A 23769-nucleotide genomic window follows, 5' to 3' on the forward strand; every position below is an offset into this window, starting at 1 on the left:
GACTAAGATTTTTTTCACTGTGTGCTGTAAAAATGTTCCTGGATCTATGTTTTATTGTCATGCATATGTATTCCACATATTAAGCGAGTTTTGAAAATTTGAGCTATTGGATCTGACTGAAAAAAGTGCGTCCCTTGCCACTAAGGCACGTGGATGATAGAAGAGAAACAGAGCTGAAGCACTCTTCTGCTGAAAGCTATTTATGAAAGACATAAGTACAGCTGAAATCATACCCATGGCAATGTCATTACTGAGAGGCCTGTGCAATGAAGTCAGTGGAAAAACTACAGCTGGCTTCAATAGGAATTGAATGGGCTCTATGACTAGTCATCTGAAAATAAAAGGACAAGGGGAAAAAGCCTGGTACAGATTTGCTGGGTGTAAAAAAAAATCCTCACTGCCTGTGGAAAATTACAAGTGCCAGATTGTAGGGTATATTCTGAAAACTGCTTTTATGTACATCAGAAGTATTGCTTTCTGGGATGATCCAGCGATAAAGTACACACCAAACTTGTTTGCTTTCATGGAATTGCTACTTCCTTTCTTAGATGACACTTTCCAAAATTTAAATTCCTTGTGTGACAAAGCAGGTAGGAATAAGATGATGTCCAGACTAATATTTGTTAGATCAGACAGGTATTAGGCAAGAGGTAATTCTAACTTTTGCTGTCAAGAAACATATGTATCTCAACTACTGTTCAAAATCAAGGAAGATTTTTGCTCTCTGACAAGACAGAGTTTTTAGGGTCACAAGAAATTCTTTCATATTCTCCTAGTGCATCCAGAGAGGCTCTTCTTACTCCAGGTCTTCCTCCTGGCATGCTTGCCAGGTTCTAGCTCCAGCAGCTGGTGCCAACAAGAATAGCTCCACAGGCTTCAGCTAGTCTCCCAAATGTATGATTCTTTAGATGGCTGATTATCAGTCCTCAGATATTTTATTCTGGCTCCATAATCCAGAGCAGTTCAGTCTATTTTCATGAATCATTAACACGGAACCGGTGACGCAAAGGGTCAGACAAAGCTTATTAGTGGGGCAGCTTTCTCATTTTACCTTTCATGAAGGAGAGTCAAAACTGAATCCCAACAGTGGGCATCCCATTGAAAAGTCCCTTTATCCGCAATTAGGGGATAACCACAATTTAGTTAAATGAAGAAATAATCATCATAGTACCCAACAACACAGAAACAACATGGTAATAAACTGAAGACCTTTGGGTAGTTTTTTTTAATTTTGTACAGTGCAGACAGATTTAGGAATTGCTGGTTCATTTCAATCTCTCAAAACAAATTTGATTACTAAGTAATTTGCTAATTGCTACTAGACTATGCAGTTTACAGGTATACCTTAATCACTGTTCTCCAAGTATCTTATTCTAATTTTTTTTAATTAGTTCTGAAAAGGTGACAATTTGAACAGTTTCTTCTATTGATATGCTAAACACAAAGAAGTCCCTTGCATTCTAGTGTTTCTGGATTTCTTCTTCATGTCCTGCACTACAATGAAAGAGGTGAGCTGCAATTAAGTCTGACATTCAATTTTAAGTGACACTGCTGGACAGAGTTTAAGTAAACTTCTAGAGGGAGGATAAGCTACTGCAGCAGAGTGCAAGCATGTGCCACTTACCTCCAAATCCAGGTCTCAGGGCAAAGTCATGGTCCTCTATGCGAAGAAGCTGCTCGGATTTAAGTGGCCGTACTTTGGTGCTGTCAAGTTTCCTCATTTTAATTTCTCGTTTGCTATGTTTAAAAAAAAAATAAAATGGAAGCAACTTCATATTTGTTTTTTCTGCTTGACATTCAGAGTGCCAGTTAGATGAAGCAGGGACCCAAGAATATTGGACTTTGAATCTGGTATGATAAAGGCAACAACAATGCTAATAAAGTTGGAGAAAGTTATATTGGGAAATGTGGGGAGATCAGGTGTGAGAGTGTCCAGGTCCATGAGGAACACCAATTATACATAGAAAGTCCCAGGAAGATCATCTAGCTCTTCTTCAGTTCCCCTTCAGAGACTGTGTCTATCATTATGTAAGACATTATAGCTGTGAGAAAAAAGGTTATTATTCGCATAACCACTTGTAAATCAGACTTTGAAATAACACCATGTATTCATAGTTTTAAACCACTTCATACATTATCCATAGTACAGAAACAACTACTTTCTTTTCTTCCCCTAGAAGCTCAAGTGAGTCAATACTTTTTCAGAAGGACCAAGGAACTGGTAGTCCTGGATCCAAGGACTGGTTCTTTGAGATCCTCTTAAATATCATTCATATTTAGCCAAGTTAGCCCTTAACTCATCCCCTTATTTGAAGCTCAGACATGCAGCATTCTTTTGGATCAAGAGTCTTGTCTTTGCATTTTTCCCTACACCACACATATCGTAGAATCGTTAAGGTTGGAAAAGACCTCCAAGATCACCTAGTCCAACTGTCCTCTTGCCACCTATATTAATTACTATCTGAGTAAGTAATTGGATTCAATTTTAAATCTCCTTCATTTCTATTACTTAAAATCTGAGCCTCTGCATAGCACAAAGGCAATGCAGATGAACCTGGGCTCTAAACAGCCATTCTGTAAGTGGCTGACCCCAGGTAGCAACAGAACTAGCCATGCCTGAGCTGCAGAGTTATGTTCAGCTTTGGGCTCCCATTTCAGGAAAAGCACGGGAAGACTGTAAGGCCCTGTGTGGTTTAATTTAGAAGAAGATGACTGAGAGGAACACATCACAGCCTTCAGAACACATCATGGGATTTTAGAGGGTCCTTTGCTCCATGTCCACTCCCTGGTAGGATAAGCTGTGGCAACAAGGGAGATCTGTGTTATGGGTTAAGAAAAGCTTTCTCGTGGTGAGAAGAGTGAAACATGGGAATATATTGCCTGGGCAGGTTGTGAGACTCTTCACTCAGGTTATTTAAGAATAGGTTAGATATATATATCTATAGGAATGACTTAAATACAGCTGCTTTGCCACAGGCAAGTGACTCTCCCTAGACATCACTGGCTTCACACCTTCTGTGATTCTCTGCGACATTGCTGCCAGCAACTCTAATTATTACTTTAGAGTGAATGATAGACATCTGTTCTGAAGATGTGCCCTGTAGTCAAACACTGTTTGAGAAAAAGGTATGAAATACCTTAGGATAATGTATGCACATGTATTTACTTTGTTTTCCTCTCCTCCCCACCCTCACCCCGACCTTTTTTCTTCATAATGAAGACCAAGAATTTACATTTTAAGATGCTATGGTAGAGGCTGCTGGGCTGTTCAGAACCATTGGGCTTGATCAAATTAATTTGCCTGAGTGTTTTTGAATGTATCTGGAAGTGCTGTCTGAGCCAAATTATCAGGGCAATCAGAATGCCCATCAGGCATTTCAAATAATGACTTTAGTTTTCTGAATAGGAAAATTCTGTGGGTGCTAAAGTGAAACCCCATGCTTCAGAGCGCTGAAACCCCCAGAGAGCAAGCCTGTGTCAGAGTAGGATGGGTGGCAGGGCTGAACACCTGCAATGCTCTGCTGTAGGTACATGAGGAAATTCTGCTGCTTGGGAACCAGCATAAGAGAAAGTACTGGATTATCTACATCATGCCACAGCACAGTGAAGAATTCAGAAGCATTAGGGTATTTGTCATCAGACATGCCAAGGAAAATACCTGCTTGATGCTCCAATGATTTCACTGGAAGAAGCAGGCTGAAGCTATGATACATCTATTACAACTTCTTCCTAGAAGCAAGTATGTGACAGAGGAAGAGTTTCCTGAGCCATGAGAGGTAAAATATAAGCTGGGCAGGAATTTTTATTTTAATGAGACACTGAAAACAGATGCTATGTGATTTTGGTATTCCTTCTGTGTTCCTGGATGAGGACAAAAAATCCCCAGAAATGCTACCTAAATGACAAGCCCACTTACCTGAACAGCTTCCTCAAGCAATGTTGTATATACAGCTGGTAGAGTAACTACAATTATTTCTAGCTACTAGCAAGAGGAGTTGTTCAAGCTAGGTTGAGACCTTGCAGGAGTCAGAATAGCACTGCCAGTGCAAACATGCCACATCTTTGCTTCAATACCTTCCCTTGGTAGAAGGGAATGTTTTTTCTTATAAAAGAAAACAGGCTTACATGCAGTGATTCCTCAGGGGTCAGTATTAGGAAGAGGGCGATTTAACACCTTTGTTAGGGACATGGACAGTGGGACTGAGGGCACCCTCAGCAAGCTGTGGGCTACAGTCAGCACGCTGGAGGGAAGGGATGCCATCCAGAGGGACCTTGACAGGCTTGAGAGATGAGCCCATGTGAACAACATGAAGTTCAACAAGGCCAAGTGCAAGGTCTTGCACGTGGCTTGGGGCAATCTCAAGAACAAGTACAGGTTGGGTGAAGAATGTATCGAGAGAAGTGCTGAGAAGAAGGATCTGGGGGTGTTGCCAACCATATCCTGTGCTGCATCAAAGGAAATGTGACCAGATGGTCAAGGGAGGTGATTCTGCTCCTCTGTGCTACTCCCACCTGGAGTACTGCACCCAGCTCTGGGGTCTCCAATACAAGAAAGTCATGTACCTGTTGGAATGAGTCCAGAGGAGGCCACAAAGATGGAATGAGTCCAGAGGAGGCCACAAAGATGACCAGAGGGCTGGAGCACCTCTCCTGTGAAGACAGGCTGCAATAGTTGGGGTTGTTCAGCCTGGAGAAGAGAAGGTTCTGGGAAGTCCCTAGCAGCCTTCCAGTACCTAAAAGGGGCCTACAAGAAAGCTGAAGAGGGACTGTTTACAAGGGCACGTAGTGATAGGACAAAGGGGAATGGCCTTAAGCCAAAGGAGGGTAGATTTAGATTAGTTGTTAGGAAGACGTTGTTTACTATGAGGGTGGTAGGGCACTGGTACAGGCTGCCCAGAGAAGCTGTGGCTGCCCCCTCCCTGGCAGTGTTCAAGGCCAGGCTGGATGGGGATTTGGGCAGCCTGTTCTAGTGGAGGGTAGATACTAGAGCGGAGAGGATGTATTGCTGAAGGAATTTTTATGATTTGCCACTCCATGGCTGGGTGGTTGGGACTAGGTGATCTTTGAGGTCCCTTCCAACCCAAACCATTCTGTGATTCTATGATTCTACATACTCAAGGTACCTGGAAGTAATCTCATGACATTGGTAACATTAGTATGTCTAAAGATACCAAAACTTAGAAAAATTGCACTAAAAATTCTCAAACAATTACAGAAATACACTTCTGCTTCACAGGTTTTCTCCTCTTTGCTTGCTTACTTCACTCACGGCTAAGAAGTGTTCTCCAGCAGATATTCCTTTAACATCAGCATCTGGACTCCAGATGTTGCTTCTTTGGCTACAAGTTACGGTATTAAATTGTCCTCACTGCAGCATTAAAGTTATTTAACTGACAACTCAAAGGGAATTGCATGCATGTATTTGTTTACTCCCAAGAAGTCCTAGACCTGTATCTAACTATTGATCAGCACCACAACATTGTGAAATCATCAGCATATGTTTTCTTGAGTACTTCTTCCCATGGTGCCACTTCCACTGAAGCACAGAAGAGACTGATCTAACTAGCCTAGGTCTCAGAAAAGCTTCCCCAGGTCAGTCAAGATCTACTTTTCATTCTCACAGAAGCACAGCAAAGACACAGATGGCATTTCAGTGACCTGGCACACTGATCTGTTCATCACACAGCTTTGGCCAGTGCACCACAACCTAGGAGACTAAATGCAGTCATTGATTCTGTACATTCATTCTGTGGCATACATCAGGCTATGGAGATTGAGAAAAGCCCACATGCACATACGGAAAGGAAATCTCTCTTTACCCACCTGGGTAGTGGTAATAACGACACCTCTGACAGGTTGCTTGGTATTAGCATAGGTCTGGTAAATATGAGTTGGTCAGTCCCAGGGAGGTATGTGCTCAAGGAACTACTGCTTGTTGTTTTACTAGCTCTGCTTTCCACAGCTGTATTCCGGGCAACATTTTACATTATGCAAATGAAATGGCAATCTATAATTGAATTCCAACAGAGGTCATAAAAAGCACTTCAAATGTTTCAGATCACACAGAGAAAACACACCCGCTGGTACTTATATAGGAAATTAATGGAAGCACTAGGTCTTCGGATGAAAAAAGTGAGAGATACTCTTTGGACACTTCAGTGGCTGATCCTGTCATATGGACTCATGGCTTGATGCCTTGGCCCAACAGAGCTCTCAAAGAGTAGTTAGTCACTGCCTAGAAAACCAAAGCAACTAATCCAGAATTCTTTAACAATGCACAAGGATGTGCCAGGCTTTTACAGACAAATTTAGCTGCTCCAACCTAACCTTGAATACCTAATACCGAGTGTAAGGTCAAAGGGCTGCTCGAGGGCAGTTGGATCATTTTCATTAAAGCATTTAACCCCATAATGCCATTAGTGTCATTCCATAACCAGTGGCATCCATGGGATTGATGCAGTGATCCCATCCAGTTGCCAGTCAGTTACCAGGTTGTCAAAAGTTTACATTAGTTCAAGCAGAAATAAGACAAGTTTATGGGAAAAAAATCCAGCAAAGATCACTAAGTTGCAGAAATTGCATTCAGCACTGGAACTCTCTGAGGGAAATCTGGTGACTGGGTATGGAGGGGAGTACTCAGGGGAGGTATGTTTGCCCTGTCTTTATTCTTCCAAACTTGTGCTTACAGCCTTTGTTGGAAACAAGTCACTATTAGCACACAGACCTTTGCTAAAATCCTGTGTGATTTTTTTTCTGTTTTAATGTCTTGCACAACTAATGGCAAATCCTTGTCACTCCAGGAGACTGAGGAAAAATGGAGCACCTCTGGCTATTCAGGAAGATATAAACACTTTTCCAGCACCATCCTCATCATGATAGAATTTGAAAAATCTGAAAGTCTTGTCTCAGGAAGGATAGTTAGGAGAGGTTTTGTTTTCAGTTACACTACTCTAGTATCCAAGACACAGCACTTCCTTTGTTGTTGCAATACGGTGGTAGTGGGGAAAAAAACATCTCACCACATTCAAATAGAAACTTGGTAATTTTATGGAAAGAGTACTGTGAAGGACTCTTTTAAGAAAAGAATACTTTGAAGGACCCTAGGTTTAATGGCCATGAATGTCTTACCAATGCTGTGTCCCTGAGGTACTCTAGCTATTACCAAATAAAAAGCATTCAAAAAGTAGAAGTTACAGAAATCTTATTCCCAGGAGTCTTCAGAGTTATACGACAGTGTGATCTGTGAAACTTTTCACATTTGTATCAAATTCTGAAACCCAGATAAAATGTAAGCTTCAAAATCACACAGTTCTCTCTCATAAAAACAGGCTTCCAAGTGTTCAGTAACATCAGCAACATGTACTGTCAAAAAGCCTAATATTTTGACAGTCAAATGTTTTGTTCTTTGCTGTAGGAAATGGACCATGAGAATAATCTCTTTCTCATGTACTTTTGGTTAATGCTTTAAAATCTTCTTTACAAGAGAATGCAGACAAATAGCTTTGGAGGGAGAATTGGGTTACTCTATTAAAACAGTGGAACTTGTAGGTTAAGTAACATTTTCACATGGGATTCTTTTTAAAAGGCCACCCATTTAACCAAGGCCATCTGTCAGCTGTGTCCCTAATAACCCTAGTGCGGGCTGAAAGGTTTTTCCCCAGAAAGAAAAAGAGGCTGGTGGAAAGTCAGACCCTGCTGCAATGTACTGGAGGATAATGCTGCCTTTAGAACAAAACCAGAGAATCGAACAAAGAGAAATTAAACGCATTTGGATCCTTTCCACAGAAAAGCTGATTTGCAGCTGTTAAGCTTTGGGATCTTTTGTGGCTCAGATTCATCAGTCTTCTTCCCAGTTCCAAATCACTAGGGCCTAGGAAATCAAGACATGGAAGGCCAAAGCATTGCCTTGTGTAAAGAAAACTGCTACAGCAGTCAGCATCAGCTGAGAACACGGTCTTGGTATTCCTCCTTATGCCTAATCTTCCTTTCTGTTAACACGCTTCTGCCTGTCTCAGGATTGTTGTATGGATCCATTCGTATGTAGAAGCAAAGATCTGCAGGGTGGAGAGGACACCATGCTAACCTTGTTACTGCTGTCCCCTGGCAAAAGGCCAGCAATGGATTTCCAGCACAAAATACACTGTCTCCTGCTTTGTGATTTCTTTATGCCAGTGATGGAGTGGCTCCTCTCAGCTATTGCAGAACAGGATAAAAGCAAACAACAGTGGCATATGTTTCCCTTTTACCACTGTCAAAAATGTATTGGCTGATCTAAAAATAGACCTTCCTCAACACCACAGCAGTAAGAAGATAATTAATTCTGTTTCCATTTGATTGTTAACTGCTTCAGGAGACTAGCAAAACAGCGCTTTAGACCTTAGATTGCTAGTTCTGTTTATTTCATTTTGCTATTGCAAATAATTGGGCTCTAAGACTCCCTCCAAAACTGTCAGAGTTTGAAACACTCTGCTGAGTAGTCATTCCTTTCATGAGCTTTTGGCTTAGACTGAACTTGAACCTATGACCTTGAACTGAAATCCAGAAGTATGGAGTGACATAGCATCTCGGGGCACCTCCATTGTGTAACTGGGACATGCTCTGTTCCCTTGCACTGTTTAAACATGATTTCTTTTCAAGACACATTGGGATTCAGCGATATGTCACTGCTGTATTATCACATAGGTGATACAGAAGGAACAGCTGTATACCTGCTACAAAGCAGGTAAACTCTAAGAACAGCCCAAACACATCAGAGGAGTCTAATTATGTTATTTTTCTTCAGTATGTGACATCACATCAACTATTAGCTCCCAGTCCATTTCAGTAGGAGGCCAAGTACACGGAAAGATGCAACAGTTGTATTCCTTAAATAGAGCTACTTATTTCAATTTGTCCTACCTTCCACCTCCCAAGGAAAAGAGATTTTGCTTGGATTATCACTGGCGGTCATTGGGCTGTTTACTATTAGATTAATCTGGAAACACGTTCACCCGCCTCTCATGGCAGATGTGAAATTGCATCTGTGGGAAAAAGCACTAACACTTTGCACAGAAACTTACAAATAAAAACCTTTGTACCATTACTCATTTTAAACCAGCTACTTGACTGGAGAGACTAATAACAGTAACAATCTCCACAAGCATATTCCAGAAAGGGAACCCGCTGTGACATCACAACAAGCAAGGTACAATTCACCTCCTTTAGTCACATAAAAATGTCTCCTGTACCTGGATAACATAGCCATGCTGTTGTTTAGGTAACAGAAGTCACTTTATAACATGGGCATAGAACTTTGGAAGGCATTCCTGCTTCCTGTAATGGGAGTCAGAGGGCAGGAATACTTGGTGCATCACAATAGTAGCCCAGTATCACACAATTTAGAAGATCTGGGGGGGTGGGGTGTGTGTGTGTACATCCTTGCATGCACATGAAGCATCCATGAAATGGCAATATGAAATGCCTGGTTATGAAAATAATAGTTCACATTTCTGTTTTGGGAACACATTATCAATGTGCTATATATACTGTAAATTCAAAAACTGGCAAAACAGGACAGTGAACAGAAAGGGCACACTGAAAGGTCACTGACAGCATAAAGTTTATCAGATGAACACACAGAGAGAGAGACTATATTGCTTACCTGTTATGCTTTCTTAAGAATGAGAATTGTTGCCGATGGTGAAGATGGTGATGCTGACTTTGAGACGTATGTAGCACTGCTGTCGGCCACAGGCAGGTGAGGAACAGAAGTTTAATGACCAGGACCATCTCTTCCAAAAGAGAAATGCACCTGATCAGCCAATCCACCTTGCTGACTTTCTATTTTCAGTGGTTTTGCTGTTTAGAAACAGCATAGCATACAAAGGGTGCCCATGAAGTAAGGCATCACTGAAGAGAGAAGACAGGGGCATCCCGCTTCTGATGTCCTCTCCGAGCTCCCCTCATATTTTGGCAAACCATAAAAATTCCTTCAGCTCTACATCCCTGCGGCAATCTGCTGTCAAACCAGAAGCACCCTGCTTTTAGAAATGTAGTAGATAGAGCAATTTGCCTGGCCAGGCTGCAGCCTGATCCATTGCTTCCACTCTTTCAGCATAGGCGCATGTTTGAATTCTCCATCACCCGCTCAGTAACCTCTTCGACATAGCCTGTGCAGGCAAAGTGATGTCAAACATTTAATCCCCCTTAAATCCCACACAAAACCATACAAAAATCTGCTTTAATGACAAAGGTCTCTAAATTAATCTTGCTTTCTATATATGTGTGTATCTGCTCAGAATAATTTTCTGTACAGATCAAGCTCTTTCATTAACTGGCTACATTGTACTGTCTTCACAACCATTAATATAATTTCTGTTTCTGTGATCTGCAGGAACAAGCCCTTTGCTTATAGATATAGAACTGCTTTTGGACAGCACAGTATCATAGAACGAGTCCAAACTGAAAATGAAGTCTTGTTTCAAAATTCCTCAGTAACATTTGGAAATGCCAACAATTTCCTTCCTTTTCTTTTCTTTTCTTCTCTTTTCTTTTCTTTTCTTTTCTTTTCTTTTCTTTTCTTTTCTTTTCTTTTCTTTTCTTTTCTTTTCTTTTCTTTTCTTTTCTTTTCTTTTCTTTTCTTTTCTTTTCTTTTCTTTTCTTTTCTTTCTCCTCTCCTCTCCTCTCCTCTCCTCTCCTCTCCTCTCCTCTCCTCTCCTCTCCTCTCCTCTCCTCTCCTCTCCTCTCCTCTCCTCTCCTCTCCTCTCCTCTCCTCTCCTCTCCTCTCCTCTCCTCTCCTCTCCTCTCCTCTCCTCTCCTCTCCTCTCCTCTCCTCTCCTCTCCTCTCCTCTCCTCTCCTCTCCTCTCCTCTCCTTTCTTTTCCCCTTCCCTTCCCTTCCCTTCCCTTCCCTTCCCTTCCCTTCCCTTCCCTTCCCTTCCCTTCCCTTCCCTTCCCTTCCCTTCCCTTCCCTTCCCTTCCCTTCCCTTCCCTTCCCTTCCCTTCCCTTCCCTTCCCTTCCCTTCCCTTCCCTTCCCTTCCCTTCCCTTCCCTTCCCTTCCCTTCCCTTCCCTTCCCTTCCCTTCCCTTCCCTTCCACTAAAATCTGCAACTATCTATTTAATTCACCCTAAGTTTACAAGGTATGAGCATGCCTAAGATCTAATAATCTTTCACCACCCTTAACTTTATCTTCACTTCATTTAGCCTGCCCTGCCTGTTTAAAACCAGATTGAATCACAAAGCTTTTTGTTAAGAAAATGTTGCTTAAGCGATAACTTGAGCATGCCTGCTTCTCCTCTGAAAGGTGGTGAGATTTCTTGTGGGCTTAAAACCGGGTGATATTGGACACACCTTCTTAGCTGACACAGTCAAATTTCTCCTTTTCAAGCCATTAGCAAGTTCAGTAATTATCAAAATTGACAGGGCTTCTTTTTTATCTAGAAAATTAGAGATATCATATTGAAAGTCAGGGAAATGGAAATATTCAACCCCTATCTAACAGATGTAGAAGTAATTTGGGTCTCCCAACAGTAGGCTTCTTCCTAAGACAAACGGAACAATGAAAACAAACCCAGCACTCTGTCTGCTGTGACAGTCAACACCCAAGCTCATTGGCAGAATAGTTCTATGATGTGGACATCTGCCTCCTCAGAAGTTCCCTGAGATTCCCAACTAACTTCATTTGGTCTAAGAAATAATTCTCATATGCAAATGATTTCCAGCAGGAGGTTACCAAAGAACAGCTAATTCCCACTGCTTTGTTTCCATTTGGAGTTGAACAGCTATCTGCCTGTGACTTAAAATTTAAATAAATAAAAATGCCCTTCCCAACCAAACCTAAAACTTTAACATTGTTGGGTTGAATTTAGCAGCCTAGATCAAAGGCTGTCCACCCTGTTACCCATCACATTCAGCGTTGTTCATAATTCAATCCTTTCCCATTCAGGAAACTCATGGAAGATTTGTAGCCTGACCCAGGGGTTGTCAGAGAGTGCTTCCAGCAAGTCTGGTGTATTCCCAGAGCGGAGTTTCTGAAGAAGGTAAACACAAGGTGTGGTTGATAAGACCTTTAACAGCTTGCATTAATTTGCACTATCATTCAGGTGGAAAAGGGAAAATGAATAATACCTCTAATGACAATTTATTCCAGGTAGAGATAAATACTTGTTCCTGAGTCAGTCTGGTTGTCTAGTTTCATCCAGCCTACATATATCAAAATACCAGCACACCTGATTAAATTGCATATAAGAAAAGATTCAAGGGCCTTTGGATCCTCCTCTTTCCCCACCCAAGCACAGGCCCAGCAGTAGCAGCAACAACAGCAAATCAGATAAAACAGCTAATGACAATGCAGGCTGTGTGGTAAATGTTTTAGCACACTTCTACATGTTCAGCTATCTGCACATTCATCAATGTCACCTTGTTTCCAACCATTTTCCTCAGCTACAAAGGAACAACAACATGTATATAATGTCTTCTCTGCTAATAGTAACCATCTTTTAGATGCTAACATCAGCTAATAGCTATTGTCCTCACTAAGCAGGAGATATGGAATGGGGAAGGAGAGGACCTTCCAGCTGTTGAGGTTATCCACCATGAGCTCCAAAGGGGACCTGAGATAAGATCATGTCATGCTAATGCACAAATGTGTTGACTTGGTGTCCTGAACTCAAGGAAGTCAAAAGACTCCATTAAAAAAAATAAGTAAGAATAGTTTTGTGTATTTGATTCCCAGCTAAAAAAGGGAGTGCTTATAACCCCTGCTCCAGGGATATGGCAGGCAAACAAGCGGGCTTTGCAGAACCACTGGCATGCCCCTGCCCAAGCTGCATACAGACGTCCCTCCCTCCAGGCAGCCTACCAGCCAAGAGGGGAGTCTTTAGCATAGCAAGAGGTAATTAGATGTTGTTTTTATTCAGCTATCAACACCCCGCTGTTTTATTATTTCTGGCTGTAGCAAGAACTTTACCACTAAGCTGTGGTGCTGAAAAGACTGCTCCATGGAGGATTTCCAAAACATGCTTAATGTGCCTTTGTCTGCCCCTGCTAAAATCAGGCTTAATCAGAAGTAAGGGTTGGATGCACTGAGATATTCCACCACCTTCACGCTGTTGACGTCATAACACTCAATATTACCTCGTAGGGTCTTGCCCAAGTACACTGAAAATCTAAGCACTACCTCTCTGCCCTTGGCTATTGCGTATTTCCAGAAATCAATTGTCTAGCCCACAGATGCAGCCTTCTGGAGGAGCTCCTGCAGAGTGAAATGGTGAACACATCCATTAACAGCTCTGTAATATCAGTGAGGGCAACCCACAGCAAGAGGGTTTCTTCATAGCAGAGTTGCTTTCATTTCCTCTGGGCAAAAGAGAAATCCACAGAGCAGATTATAATATCACTTTAAATTACCATTAAGAAAACAGGTTAATCTCCTATACATTTGTCTGTAATAAACTCTAAAATGATCCTTCTTTGCAGAAGAATAAAGACAAGATAATACACTTTGCTTGTATTGGGCAAGCCGCTGATAGGTCCTGGCATTTAAACTCAGAACACTGTCTCTTTGCTACCATTAAAATATTTCTTTTAAAAGTATCCCTCCTCTGTAGCTCATGAAATTTTTGTAATGCTTATCTTTCAAAGACAACCCCCAGTGCATGCTAACAGTGCATAAGCTCACTGGCATAGTTTACCAAAAAAACCCCAAAACAAAACAAACAAAAAACCCCCCAAAACCCCACAACCAACCAAGCAAGCAAAAGAAACAAAAAGGTAAATACAACACCTGGTATCAAAAATATGCAAAGCCTTCTTCTAGTGAGCAAAATAATATGTAGTTTTGTGTAATTGCAATCCGGAACTACAGATCTCTCTCTCTGCCACAGATCACAAAGCAAAGCAAATTGACCACAGCTATTATAAAAAGAAGAACAGAAGAATGCCAGGGATGAAGGGATGCTTCAGAGGCTGGAATTTTGCAGAAAATCTGAGCACATCTAAAGACAATTTTAAACATACTGAGCCGAGACATCACAGCACACTGGCACTTAGCAACCTGCAAATTAGCTACACAAGACTGAAAAAAGATGCAGTGTGGCATGGGGAGCATAGGTTTATGTGGATCCTAATTTTTATTCTCCTATCAGAGAATAAAACAGAGGAAAAAAAAAATCATTCCTAAGAGTCTCCTAGGTGGCACTCGTTTCTGATAAATAACCAGCAAATCATAGAGAGCAGTTTATCCAGATGGGAGATGGTAAGAGTGCGAATGCAATACTGCAGCAAAATAGGCAGCATGGGGCTTTTCTATGGTGAGAGACTTGGTCCGTAGCACTTCGCAGTATATCGTGGTGACTTGCAAAAATGCTAGTCACAGTTAAGGGCACTTTGTCCAGCTTCTATTAAGACAAACGACAAACCAAGTTTCCATTCCCATTTCCTAACAAGATGAAGTGAGAGGAAAGCAGAGCCTGAGCATGATGATTGCAGTTGGCAGATCTCTGAACAGATGAAGTGCTTTACCTAACACTTGCAGTGGGACACAGCTCTTAAGGTCCTGCTCTTTACCAGTCCTCTTAGTGGGCATGGCAAGGGAAACACATCCTGTCCCAAGCAGTCTGAGGTAAGAAACCGGGCTCATTAGAACTGCAAAGTACTAAAAAAGAAAAGAATTCAAAAGTCAGCAAAAGACACAGTTCAGCTCAAAATCCGTGCAAGACTTTTGTGTGGTGCTTCTTGAGATGGACTCTTTTCCCTGGGGTTTTAGAACAGAACTACTGGACTACTGCTGAAGCACAGTCCTTCATCCCTGAAGTGCACTACTACTTGCTATACTTGCTTCACCATCAGCAACTGCTCAGCCAGTTGTTAAATGAATGGGCAGCAGTGTGGGATCTGGCCCCTCTCTGTGGTGAGAGGGGTTAAGCCCGCCTTGAAACTGTACCCTTAATTTCTGCTTTGTAATATGAAAAATAGCAATAATACTGAAGTAAGCACATAATATTTTTCCACTGAGTGTTTAGTTTTACTGTAAAAAGAAAATCTTAACTGTTTGCCTTTTCCCTTTGATGGGACATAAATTTTTTGTGGCCCAAGTACAAATTTCCTGTGAAAGAATCATTCTGGATTTAGTGTTTCTTACAATTTCTGAATATCTCACACTGTCTGTGGAATTCTTATATCATCAAAGAGAGCATTCCTGACATCAGGCAAAGCCTACTGTGAAGGAAAAGAAACTACTGATGTGCAGTCACTAGGTACAGTCCGTACATAATGCCTGATCCAGACTAAGCCCGGGACTTCGCTCTTCATTCTGATGCCATGTGAAGCCTGGCTCACCTCACATCTGCTTTAGCATATTGAGCAAGTTTTCTTGAGCATGTCTTCCAAAAATCTTCTCTGTTCTGACAAGCACGAACAAGCTGCTCCTCCAACCACGAACCTGTAGCTATTTCACTATTCCAACCTCTCAAACATTTCCATGAAACCAGGACAGTAGTAAAGCTAAATCTCAAACTTGTAATCTAAACCCTAACGTGCAACTTGCAAGTAACATGAACTCACAAGCCACTGTGAGAAATACAGAATGTTCAGCTTCTAGTTGGCTTCACTGGCAACTGAGTGGTCACCACATCTTAAAATCAGTACTCTGAAAACCATACCCAGCCAAGTTGGCAAGATATGCTGATGAGAGATCAAAATCCTAGAAATGAAATGTAACTATAGTGGTCTGTCCTTTCTTCTCATTAGAGAACAATCATTTGCTGTGTTTCATTAAGACAACATGCAGTTCATTAAAAAGGACAGCTCAACGATTGCCTGAAGATAGCTGTCGAGTTATATGAGGTCTCCTCAGGTGTCTGAGACATCCATTCACAAACATGCCATGGGACCTGCAGAAGGCTTTCAGCTTTCAAGAAGTGCAGCTGGTGAGCTGGACAGTTGGCATGGAAATGGCATAAGACTAGAGACTAAATCCTACTCCTGAAGCTTGTCCAGTTTCTAACTGTCTTCACCCACTGCCTATTCATCCAAAGGAATATTTTAGGACTGACAAAACCATAAACCACCTAAGGAAGAAATATTTTCCCATATAAAACACCCTCTTAATATCAGACTTGAACAGATGACCCTGTTTGACACAGGGGTCTTTCCAGCTTTTCCTGCAATTTAAAAAACTCAAGTCTTCTGTTTGCTCTGGAACTGTGGTGGCTGTACACTTTTGTACCATCAGATACTTGCTTTGAGAAAGTGACAAAAAAATGCACACTCCCCTGATTCTTTGCATTCCCTATTTCCAGAGTGTCTAAATCAGGGATTCTTTCCCTTTCAATCATTCTGCCCTGGACAAAACAATCACTGAATTAATTTCATATCTAAATCCCTTTACTTAGCTTCTACACCAGCAATTCTGAAAGTAAAATAATCAGTTTTACTGCCTTTAGTTAAGGAACAATCTGCATCTTGAGGGTGATATCTGGAAGAAAGCAAGCAACCACATTCTTCCAACATTTACACTTCTCATAAACTCAGTGGCAGAAAACTTTGCCTTTCCACCAACACCACACTGACCACAAGCACAGGATACGGCTGCCCTACACCTGCATTTATGTCCATCTCCTAAGCCGACTTCATATCTGTAGCATATTTCTTTAAAAATCTTTTACCACCTTTCACAAGCAAGAGAAGATCGAGGACGTGACCCATAAGCCTAAGCAATTCATGGAAAATAAGGGTTTGCAACAGCATGGTGTATCCCCAAGAAGTAAGCTAGTTTGCCATCTGTATGGCCTAAACCCTGTGCTTCAATCTGAAAAGCAACATGAAGAGGTTGGTTTTTTTTCCTTTCTTCCTTGGCAGTCTGGCAAATCCCACTGTCTCTCAGCAGCACATACCAGTCAGATCTAACTGCTATCTGAAGTTCTTTTGGCTCATTTCCCTCCACAGACCAAAACAAAACAATTCAGCAACTGTGTTTACTCTTTTCTTTCTGCCACACTTATGTTTATTAGGCATTTTCTACAAAGTGGGTATCAGAACATGCCAAAATTGTTGTTCATGAGCCAACAGTATCTCCCATGGGAAACAATTTATGAAATTTATGGGAAATTCAATCTCTACAAAACTCCTTTTCCATCACCAGTGAACATGAGGGGGGAAAAAAAAGTTTAATAGCGGAAAAAAAAATGTGCATTTCGGCTTTGTCACTGCATTTTTTTTCACTTTACAGTCAGAAGAGAGACAGATTTATTGACTAAAGTCTGATCTCTATTGGTCATGAAACAGCTTCAGAAGCCATCAGGAACAATTCAGTATGGCTGTTTTCCAGGCGTTTTTCCCTGATAACTTCCAGAGAAACATATGTTAACAGCAGAGAGCAGGTGCTCATTTCAAAATGGGAAGCTGATTTTAACTACCCAAATTGTATTCTTAAGTAAATATATATTTATATACTTAAGACTTAGTAGGGGCATACCCATTTTGGTCTTCTAAAGGTTTTACACAACCTACATTTTCCTAGAAGCTGCCAGAAGAATGAAGTTTTAAATCCATTTGCATGTGAACAATCCACGTTTCCTGTGAATGAAAAATACTAATTTTTTTCTATGTATTTGGATACCCTGCAAGGCAGAATGGGCAAACAAACGCGGCAGACACATAAAGGAATAGAGGGGAAAAGTAACATTTGAAATGATGTAACCATTGAAAAGAAATAAATTAATCTTGGTGTGTTGCAGAAACACTAGTTCCAAGAGAAAACACCTAAGTTTACAAGAATATTATTTCCCTGGAGAATTTACAGGTTATGCTACTGTTAAGTTTCTTCAATTTCTCTTCCACACACTCCTTTTGACACTTGGGTAGTAACAAAATCTTGAAGGAGAGAGAAGCTAAGACATAGACAGCAGCAGTGAATGTTATTTAGAAATTTGCTTAATGTGTGAAAATGTCTTTTCCTGGTAAGAGCCGTTTCTTCCCATAATTTCAAGGGGTCTTTTTTTAAAAAAATCTGAAATCAAGGCAGAAATAACCGGCAAGATGGAGGTGGGAGGGGAAAAAGCTTCATTCTGTCTGCTGAAAATTTTCATGTGCTGTCAAAGTCACTCCCCCCAGTCAGCAGACCCTCAAGCCAGGCTGTCCCACAAAATGACAAGAACAGTGGTACAGCTGACCTCACTTTTCAGTGGGGAAAAGGACACCCTGTCCAAGTGATGCAAGCACTCAGCAGGTCTGCTCCCTTTCTGTGACTGACAGGTGAAGCCAATAGGAATGTGCACCAAAAAAAAATTCCGAGGCCTTGCCTGAGACCTAGCTCTCACATTCGTTATTTCACTGTTAACATAAAGATAATTCCATACAAATATTTGGTCTGTGAGCTACAATATAGGTATCCTGCCTGTGCCATGTTCCATCTATAAAAGATATGTTAAATGTAGCTGAGACGGCAAATAAAATGGAGCACCTTCACTGCAGGATCAACCCTGCTGTGACGCCTTCGATGCAGAAACGTTAACCCAGTAATTGCTGTTAAGAGCAGGGAAAGGGATGGGGGATACCAGACTGCGTGTACGCGGTTTCCAGAGTCAATTGCCTGCCTTGTCACAAGAGGAAAGATGGATAGATGCTCACAGAAAAAGCAAGCAGGGCATTATCTTTTCAAAGCCTGGACAGACACAAAGGTGTATCACTTCACAGCTGTATGAGGATTCCCTCAAATCAATGGGAGTTTCTACAGGCTATCAGCATACAGATAATTATCGATGCGTAGCATTATGACAGACACATGCAAGAATGGGATAAACAGTAGTACAGCCACTCACAGGCACGTACATGCAAAATGTGGGATAGGTATCAAGACAGGCAGAGAGGGAGGAAATGACAGAGGCAGACAAAAAAGCTTGCAGAGGAAGCAGCGACAGGTAGTTGTCTCCCAGCTCTGCCTCCCCACACAGCCCGGCCTGGCCCGTGGACACTGATGTGGGACCCAAGATAGATAACTCTCCCTTTCTCCCTCTTTTTCTTCTTTTTTGACTGGAAAATCCCGAAGATGGGCAATACTGCACTTTTTTTTTTTCCCCTCAGTGGGGAAACACCTCGGCAAAAGCTCGGGTATCCTTTTTTTTTGTTTTGTTTTGTTTCCTCGTGCAGTGCTTTCTCTTTCGAGGCCACAAGGCAGACAGATGGCCGGCAAACACCGCATCCCGCCACGGCTGCCTCACCAGAGGAGCGCGGTGACCGTTTGAATGGAGGCGGTTAACGCCGCTACATAGATGGCGGCCGCCAAGTTAACGGCCGCTCCCGCCGACCTGCCGCAAGATGGCAGAGCCAGCCGCGCTAGCGGCACGCGCCCCTCCTCCGTCCCCCACGTCCCTCCCCGCAACGGCCGCCGCGGTCCCGCCCAGGCACAAATACGGGGCCTCGGCGTCCCGGGAGGTCTGTACCCCCGCCGGCAGCGGCGGCCGGCTGCACAGGGCCTCTGGGCTTGCGGCCCGGTGGCTGTGCGGCTTCCAGTCCCGCGGCTCCGGTGGGGAAGGTTGTGGAAGGCGAGAAGGGCTGAGGAGGGAAGGGGAGAAAATGGCCTCCGTTGGCGGCAGAGGGATAGAGGCAAAGCCTGCTGGAGGGGAGGGCGGCTCTTCAGCAAACCCGAGGCAGAGGAGAGGGTCCTCATCCGGAGGGCGATGTGAGAGGAAAACCGTATGACGGCCAGCACATGGTCTGTGCTGGGAATTTTCAGAAAGTATAAGCTGATAAAAAGAGAAGGGGGCCAGCGGCAGGGAAATAAAAAGGTGATGGTGAGGATAGTCAGGCATCCTAGCTTGGCCACGAGGAACCTGTTTGACACGTCCATGTTCAGCAGTCTGGTTTCCTTCAGCAGACTTTGGCCACAGGTTGTCCAGAGGAACTCCAATCACAGAGACTGATTTCCAACCCCTTAACACAAGAATAAGATAGGCTCCGGTGACTATAATTTTATCTTAATTCCTTCTTAATTGGATCGTAATTCCTGGAGAAATGAAGTTATACGATGCAGGAGACCATTAAAAGTAATTTAAAATTGAAATAAAGGTAGCAGCTTCATGACAAAAATCAGCATCAGCATGACAAAAAGCTGATGAGCTTTAGTCAGACTGATCGGAAATAAGAACACTAAACAAAGGTAAAGATCTTCATTAGTTAAAATGAACATACCTCTTCACACATAATTTGGTATCAGAAATAGCCTAATTACCTTATGTAGATTAAGAATATTTTAATTCATACACAAGAATAGTCTGCTCGGGAGCAGTGGTTCTGGCTACAGAGACCCTGTCTAACACATCAGTGCCCATAACAGCCTACAGCCCAGAGCTCCACAGAGTCGTTACCCAGCCCAGGGATAAATACCTCCTTGTACAACTCTTGAATGTGCCATTGCCACCACCTTTTACTGTCACTCTTTGAGCATCATTTTATTCTTTATTTACTTGCAATTGCTTGCGAGGGAAATCTTAATTGAAACCTTTTCATCTGTTAACTGCAAGAGGTTCAAATTTCTCTAAAACCTTGTGGTTCCTGTTGCATGTAGGAGGCCCCGGTCCAGGTGCTGGTTTGTGCCATCAGACTCAAAACACATGCTCTGTTGTATAACCTGACCCAGACCGAGTGTCCTACTATTGTGTGACCCCTACCAGATTACATAAGGTGACACACCATCTGCACTGACATCTGTGACCTGATGCAGGTGGCATCTCTCTGTAGCACATGTTAAGAAGGGGAAGAGGTTCTTTACAGCTCATGTCCTTTTTTTCAGTTCTAATCCGATGACCTTAGCACAAGGCATTCCTAGAGTCTCAGGGGCAGCCTTCATCTGTCGCCAATATTAGCAGGAGAGGCAAGATAGATATGGTGGGAAAAAACACCACAGATTTGCTAATGTGGAAATAATTTGGAGCACGGAATTTTGCCCCTAAACTTCAAAAGTTTTCAAGTGCAAAAATTCAGGAAGATAAACCATTTTAAATAGCAGATATGAGATACTGTTTTTCCTGCCTTCTGTTTTGTTAGTCTTGAGTGATCACATTCAAAAGGTTTTTCCAATAACAAGAGTAAACAAAGTTTTGGTTTACAGGGAGCGTGGGTCGGCCAAGTACTATGTCACAGCCTGTTCTAGATCCACAGTGTTTAGGAAAGCGCTGCGCAAAGGAAGGTGTTAAACTTGCTAGGTATAGCAGTGTGGGGTCTGTCGAATATGAAGAGAAAGAAAAAAGATGTTATGCTTGGGAAATGCAGAGATACTCCAGCACCCCGAGATGGCAGGAGTATGATTAATACTGTGTGGATGGGGGGATATGTACGTGCAAACTCTGGCTGAGACATTTACAGAAATATGAGCTAACTGAGCCTTGACCTTGAGTCCTAGTCAAAATTCAGGTTAATTTTTAGGGGCTCTGGATTTATGCCTCTCTCAGAATAAACACTGCCTTGGTTCAAACCTGTAGCAAAGCATTGGGTTTCACAGGCTTAGGGACTCAGCGTCTCTGACTCGCTGCAGAATCCTCTCCAATATTTCTGAAGTGCATTTTTCTTCCTTCCTGTAACAAAGGAGCGTCACTCAGCACATGGAGGGCAACGTGCAGCTGTTATCAATGCACAGCATTGTGTAACTCACTCGGGCTTGATCAATCCCAAAGAGTGTGACCCTACCACTGCAGGAGGTGTAGCTCAGCCCCGGTGTGGGCAGACTCTCAAACACACACAGGCTTCCAGTGCTACAGTCGGCAGCCTCAATCAACACCCCTCAATTCCCAGTCCTGTCAACTGCCCTCAAACGCACCGCATCTACATGCACTGGTGGATGTGGGTGCCTCCCACCGATGGCAATACTGAGGAATGTTATTAATAACTCTTTTAAAAAAAAAAATCCCACTGGAAATACATGTGATATCATGTTTGCATCATGCCAGTCTCCTGCCATTACATCAAGAGACAACTGAACAAGAGGAAGAAACTCAGGACTCTAAAATCACAATTTGTGAAATGTCAAGGGAAAAAATAATCTGATTCCAATTGCTTCACTGAGACACTCTTTCTCTCTTCCCTGCTTTTCACAAAGCTTCTTTTACCTCTTCGCTTTTCAGGCTGCAGATCAAGGTGTTGAGTAACAGAGAAAGGATGGTGTAAAGGACACCGAGTCCAGCGTATCACAATTCAGTGCAACAGTGACAATTAAGCCATCTGCTTTCTTCAGCCTGCAGGGTTTTCAGCATTTCGTAAGGAAAACTGTTTGAAAAGCAACTTTTTGTCCTGCAGCATTAAATGAACATACCTACTTTTGTATTTTTTATCATATTAGTAATTGAAAGCATTAGGCAAACATCCCCTGCTCAGTTTCTATCCTTTCTGTATCAGTTCCCTGATCCTGCAGGATCTTCATTCCAACCTGTTATAAAACGGGTACAAAACTATGTCTTATACAAATGTTACTACTCCAGCAAGAGTGAGGTATGAAGCTGTATCACTACTACTAAATATATTTTCCTGATTAAACACTAGGACAGCAGTGCTTTTATAGGAAGCATTATCTACAGGAGGAAAAATGTAGGCTTTAGAAAGATTGTACTTAGTCACCTAGAGTCAGCCTGAAAGAGCAGCTACGCAAATAGAAGTAAAAAGCAGTCATGAAGCTTAACACCCGGTGGCAATGATTCACACTTTTGTTTACACTTTAAAAATCCTCCTGGTCTTAAATTTTCCCTTGGGTACATGTGTTTCCATGTGTTCTTGTAAGACAATTTCTCACTTTCATCGTCTCCTGGCCAGAACACAGCTAGTCAAGTAAAGGCTGTAACGCACAGCAAACCCTCCCAAGTATATAAAAGGATTAGGTAAGGGCGTTATTATTGGCTTTTTCACCACTGAAAATAATGCATTTTCATTACACTGGAATATCCTCCTTTTTCTAAGATCTCACCCAAGATGAAGGCATGATTTCTACTGTGATGCAGCTTGGAGAATTCAAATGCAAATGGAAAGTAAAGGTCAGGATGCAACAATAGTCACACTGAAGTAAAAAGCTCATGAATCATCTCCAGTGTGGCTTAGTCAGTGTCAAAACATTATTTTTTTCTTTTTTTTTTTTTTAATGTGAAGAGAGCATAGTTGTTAGTCATGTAAAAAATCTAGAGAAAAACAAGGGATCACCAAAAATCCATTTTACCCTTTCTGGTGTTGGGGAAAACTTCAAAATGCTCTAAAAGGGCCATCCAGTGTTTTGGCCATTGGCTTTCATTTCACAGCAGATGTAAGAATCCGCTTTCTCCATTTTACATGATCCAGTGGATTGATTAGCAGATAGTAAGGAGAAAGAGAGCAAATGCAAACATACCTCATCTAAATAGCTACACGCATGTGCCCTTCACAATCGAATATGACAGGCCTGATACAACTGCTGTTTCTTTTCTTCAGTAGTGAATTTTAGAGATAAAACTCAATGGCTCCCAACATTTTGGATTAGAAAAAGGCAACTGCTTTTCTTCAGGTCCTCAAAGCCCCTTGAAAAAAATATATTTTATATATATACAAAGCTAACAAAAATTAGTATTTTTAATCTAGGAAAGTTTCTAAAGACTTTAATCAAGGACCATCAGGAGATCAAGATCCTAAGGATGGACACACAAAAAATTACAATCTCCATTCCAAAAAACCCACATAGTATAAGGCAGAGTCTTTAAATGAAAGCACAGCCCTTCACTATCATTTGCAGCCACAGGAAATTAAAGAGCTAAAATTGAAGCTGACAAGCAGAGCTAAGCA

At 42.0% G+C, this 23769-nt stretch overlaps 1 protein-coding gene across 1 annotated transcript in view; it reads right to left on the reverse strand.

The window, feature by feature from the left end:
- The window catches only part of GABRR3 (gamma-aminobutyric acid type A receptor subunit rho3), a gene marked incomplete at both ends in the record, with an annotated part of 41457 nt that extends 19067 nt beyond the window's left edge, over positions 1 to 22390 (reverse strand). Inside the window, 5 exon segments of the mRNA XM_084279575.1 lie at positions 1625 to 1737; positions 9641 to 9770; positions 22287 to 22305; positions 22309 to 22342; positions 22344 to 22390. Coding sequence (XP_084135701.1) covers positions 1625 to 1737; positions 9641 to 9770; positions 22287 to 22305; positions 22309 to 22342; positions 22344 to 22390 — 343 coding nt within the window.
- Positions 22391 to 23769: the final 1379 nt, after the last annotated feature.

Source organism: Gallinula chloropus (genome assembly GCF_964237585.1).
Source record: "Gallinula chloropus genome assembly, chromosome: 1".
Lineage (NCBI taxonomy): Eukaryota > Metazoa > Chordata > Aves > Gruiformes > Rallidae > Gallinula > Gallinula chloropus.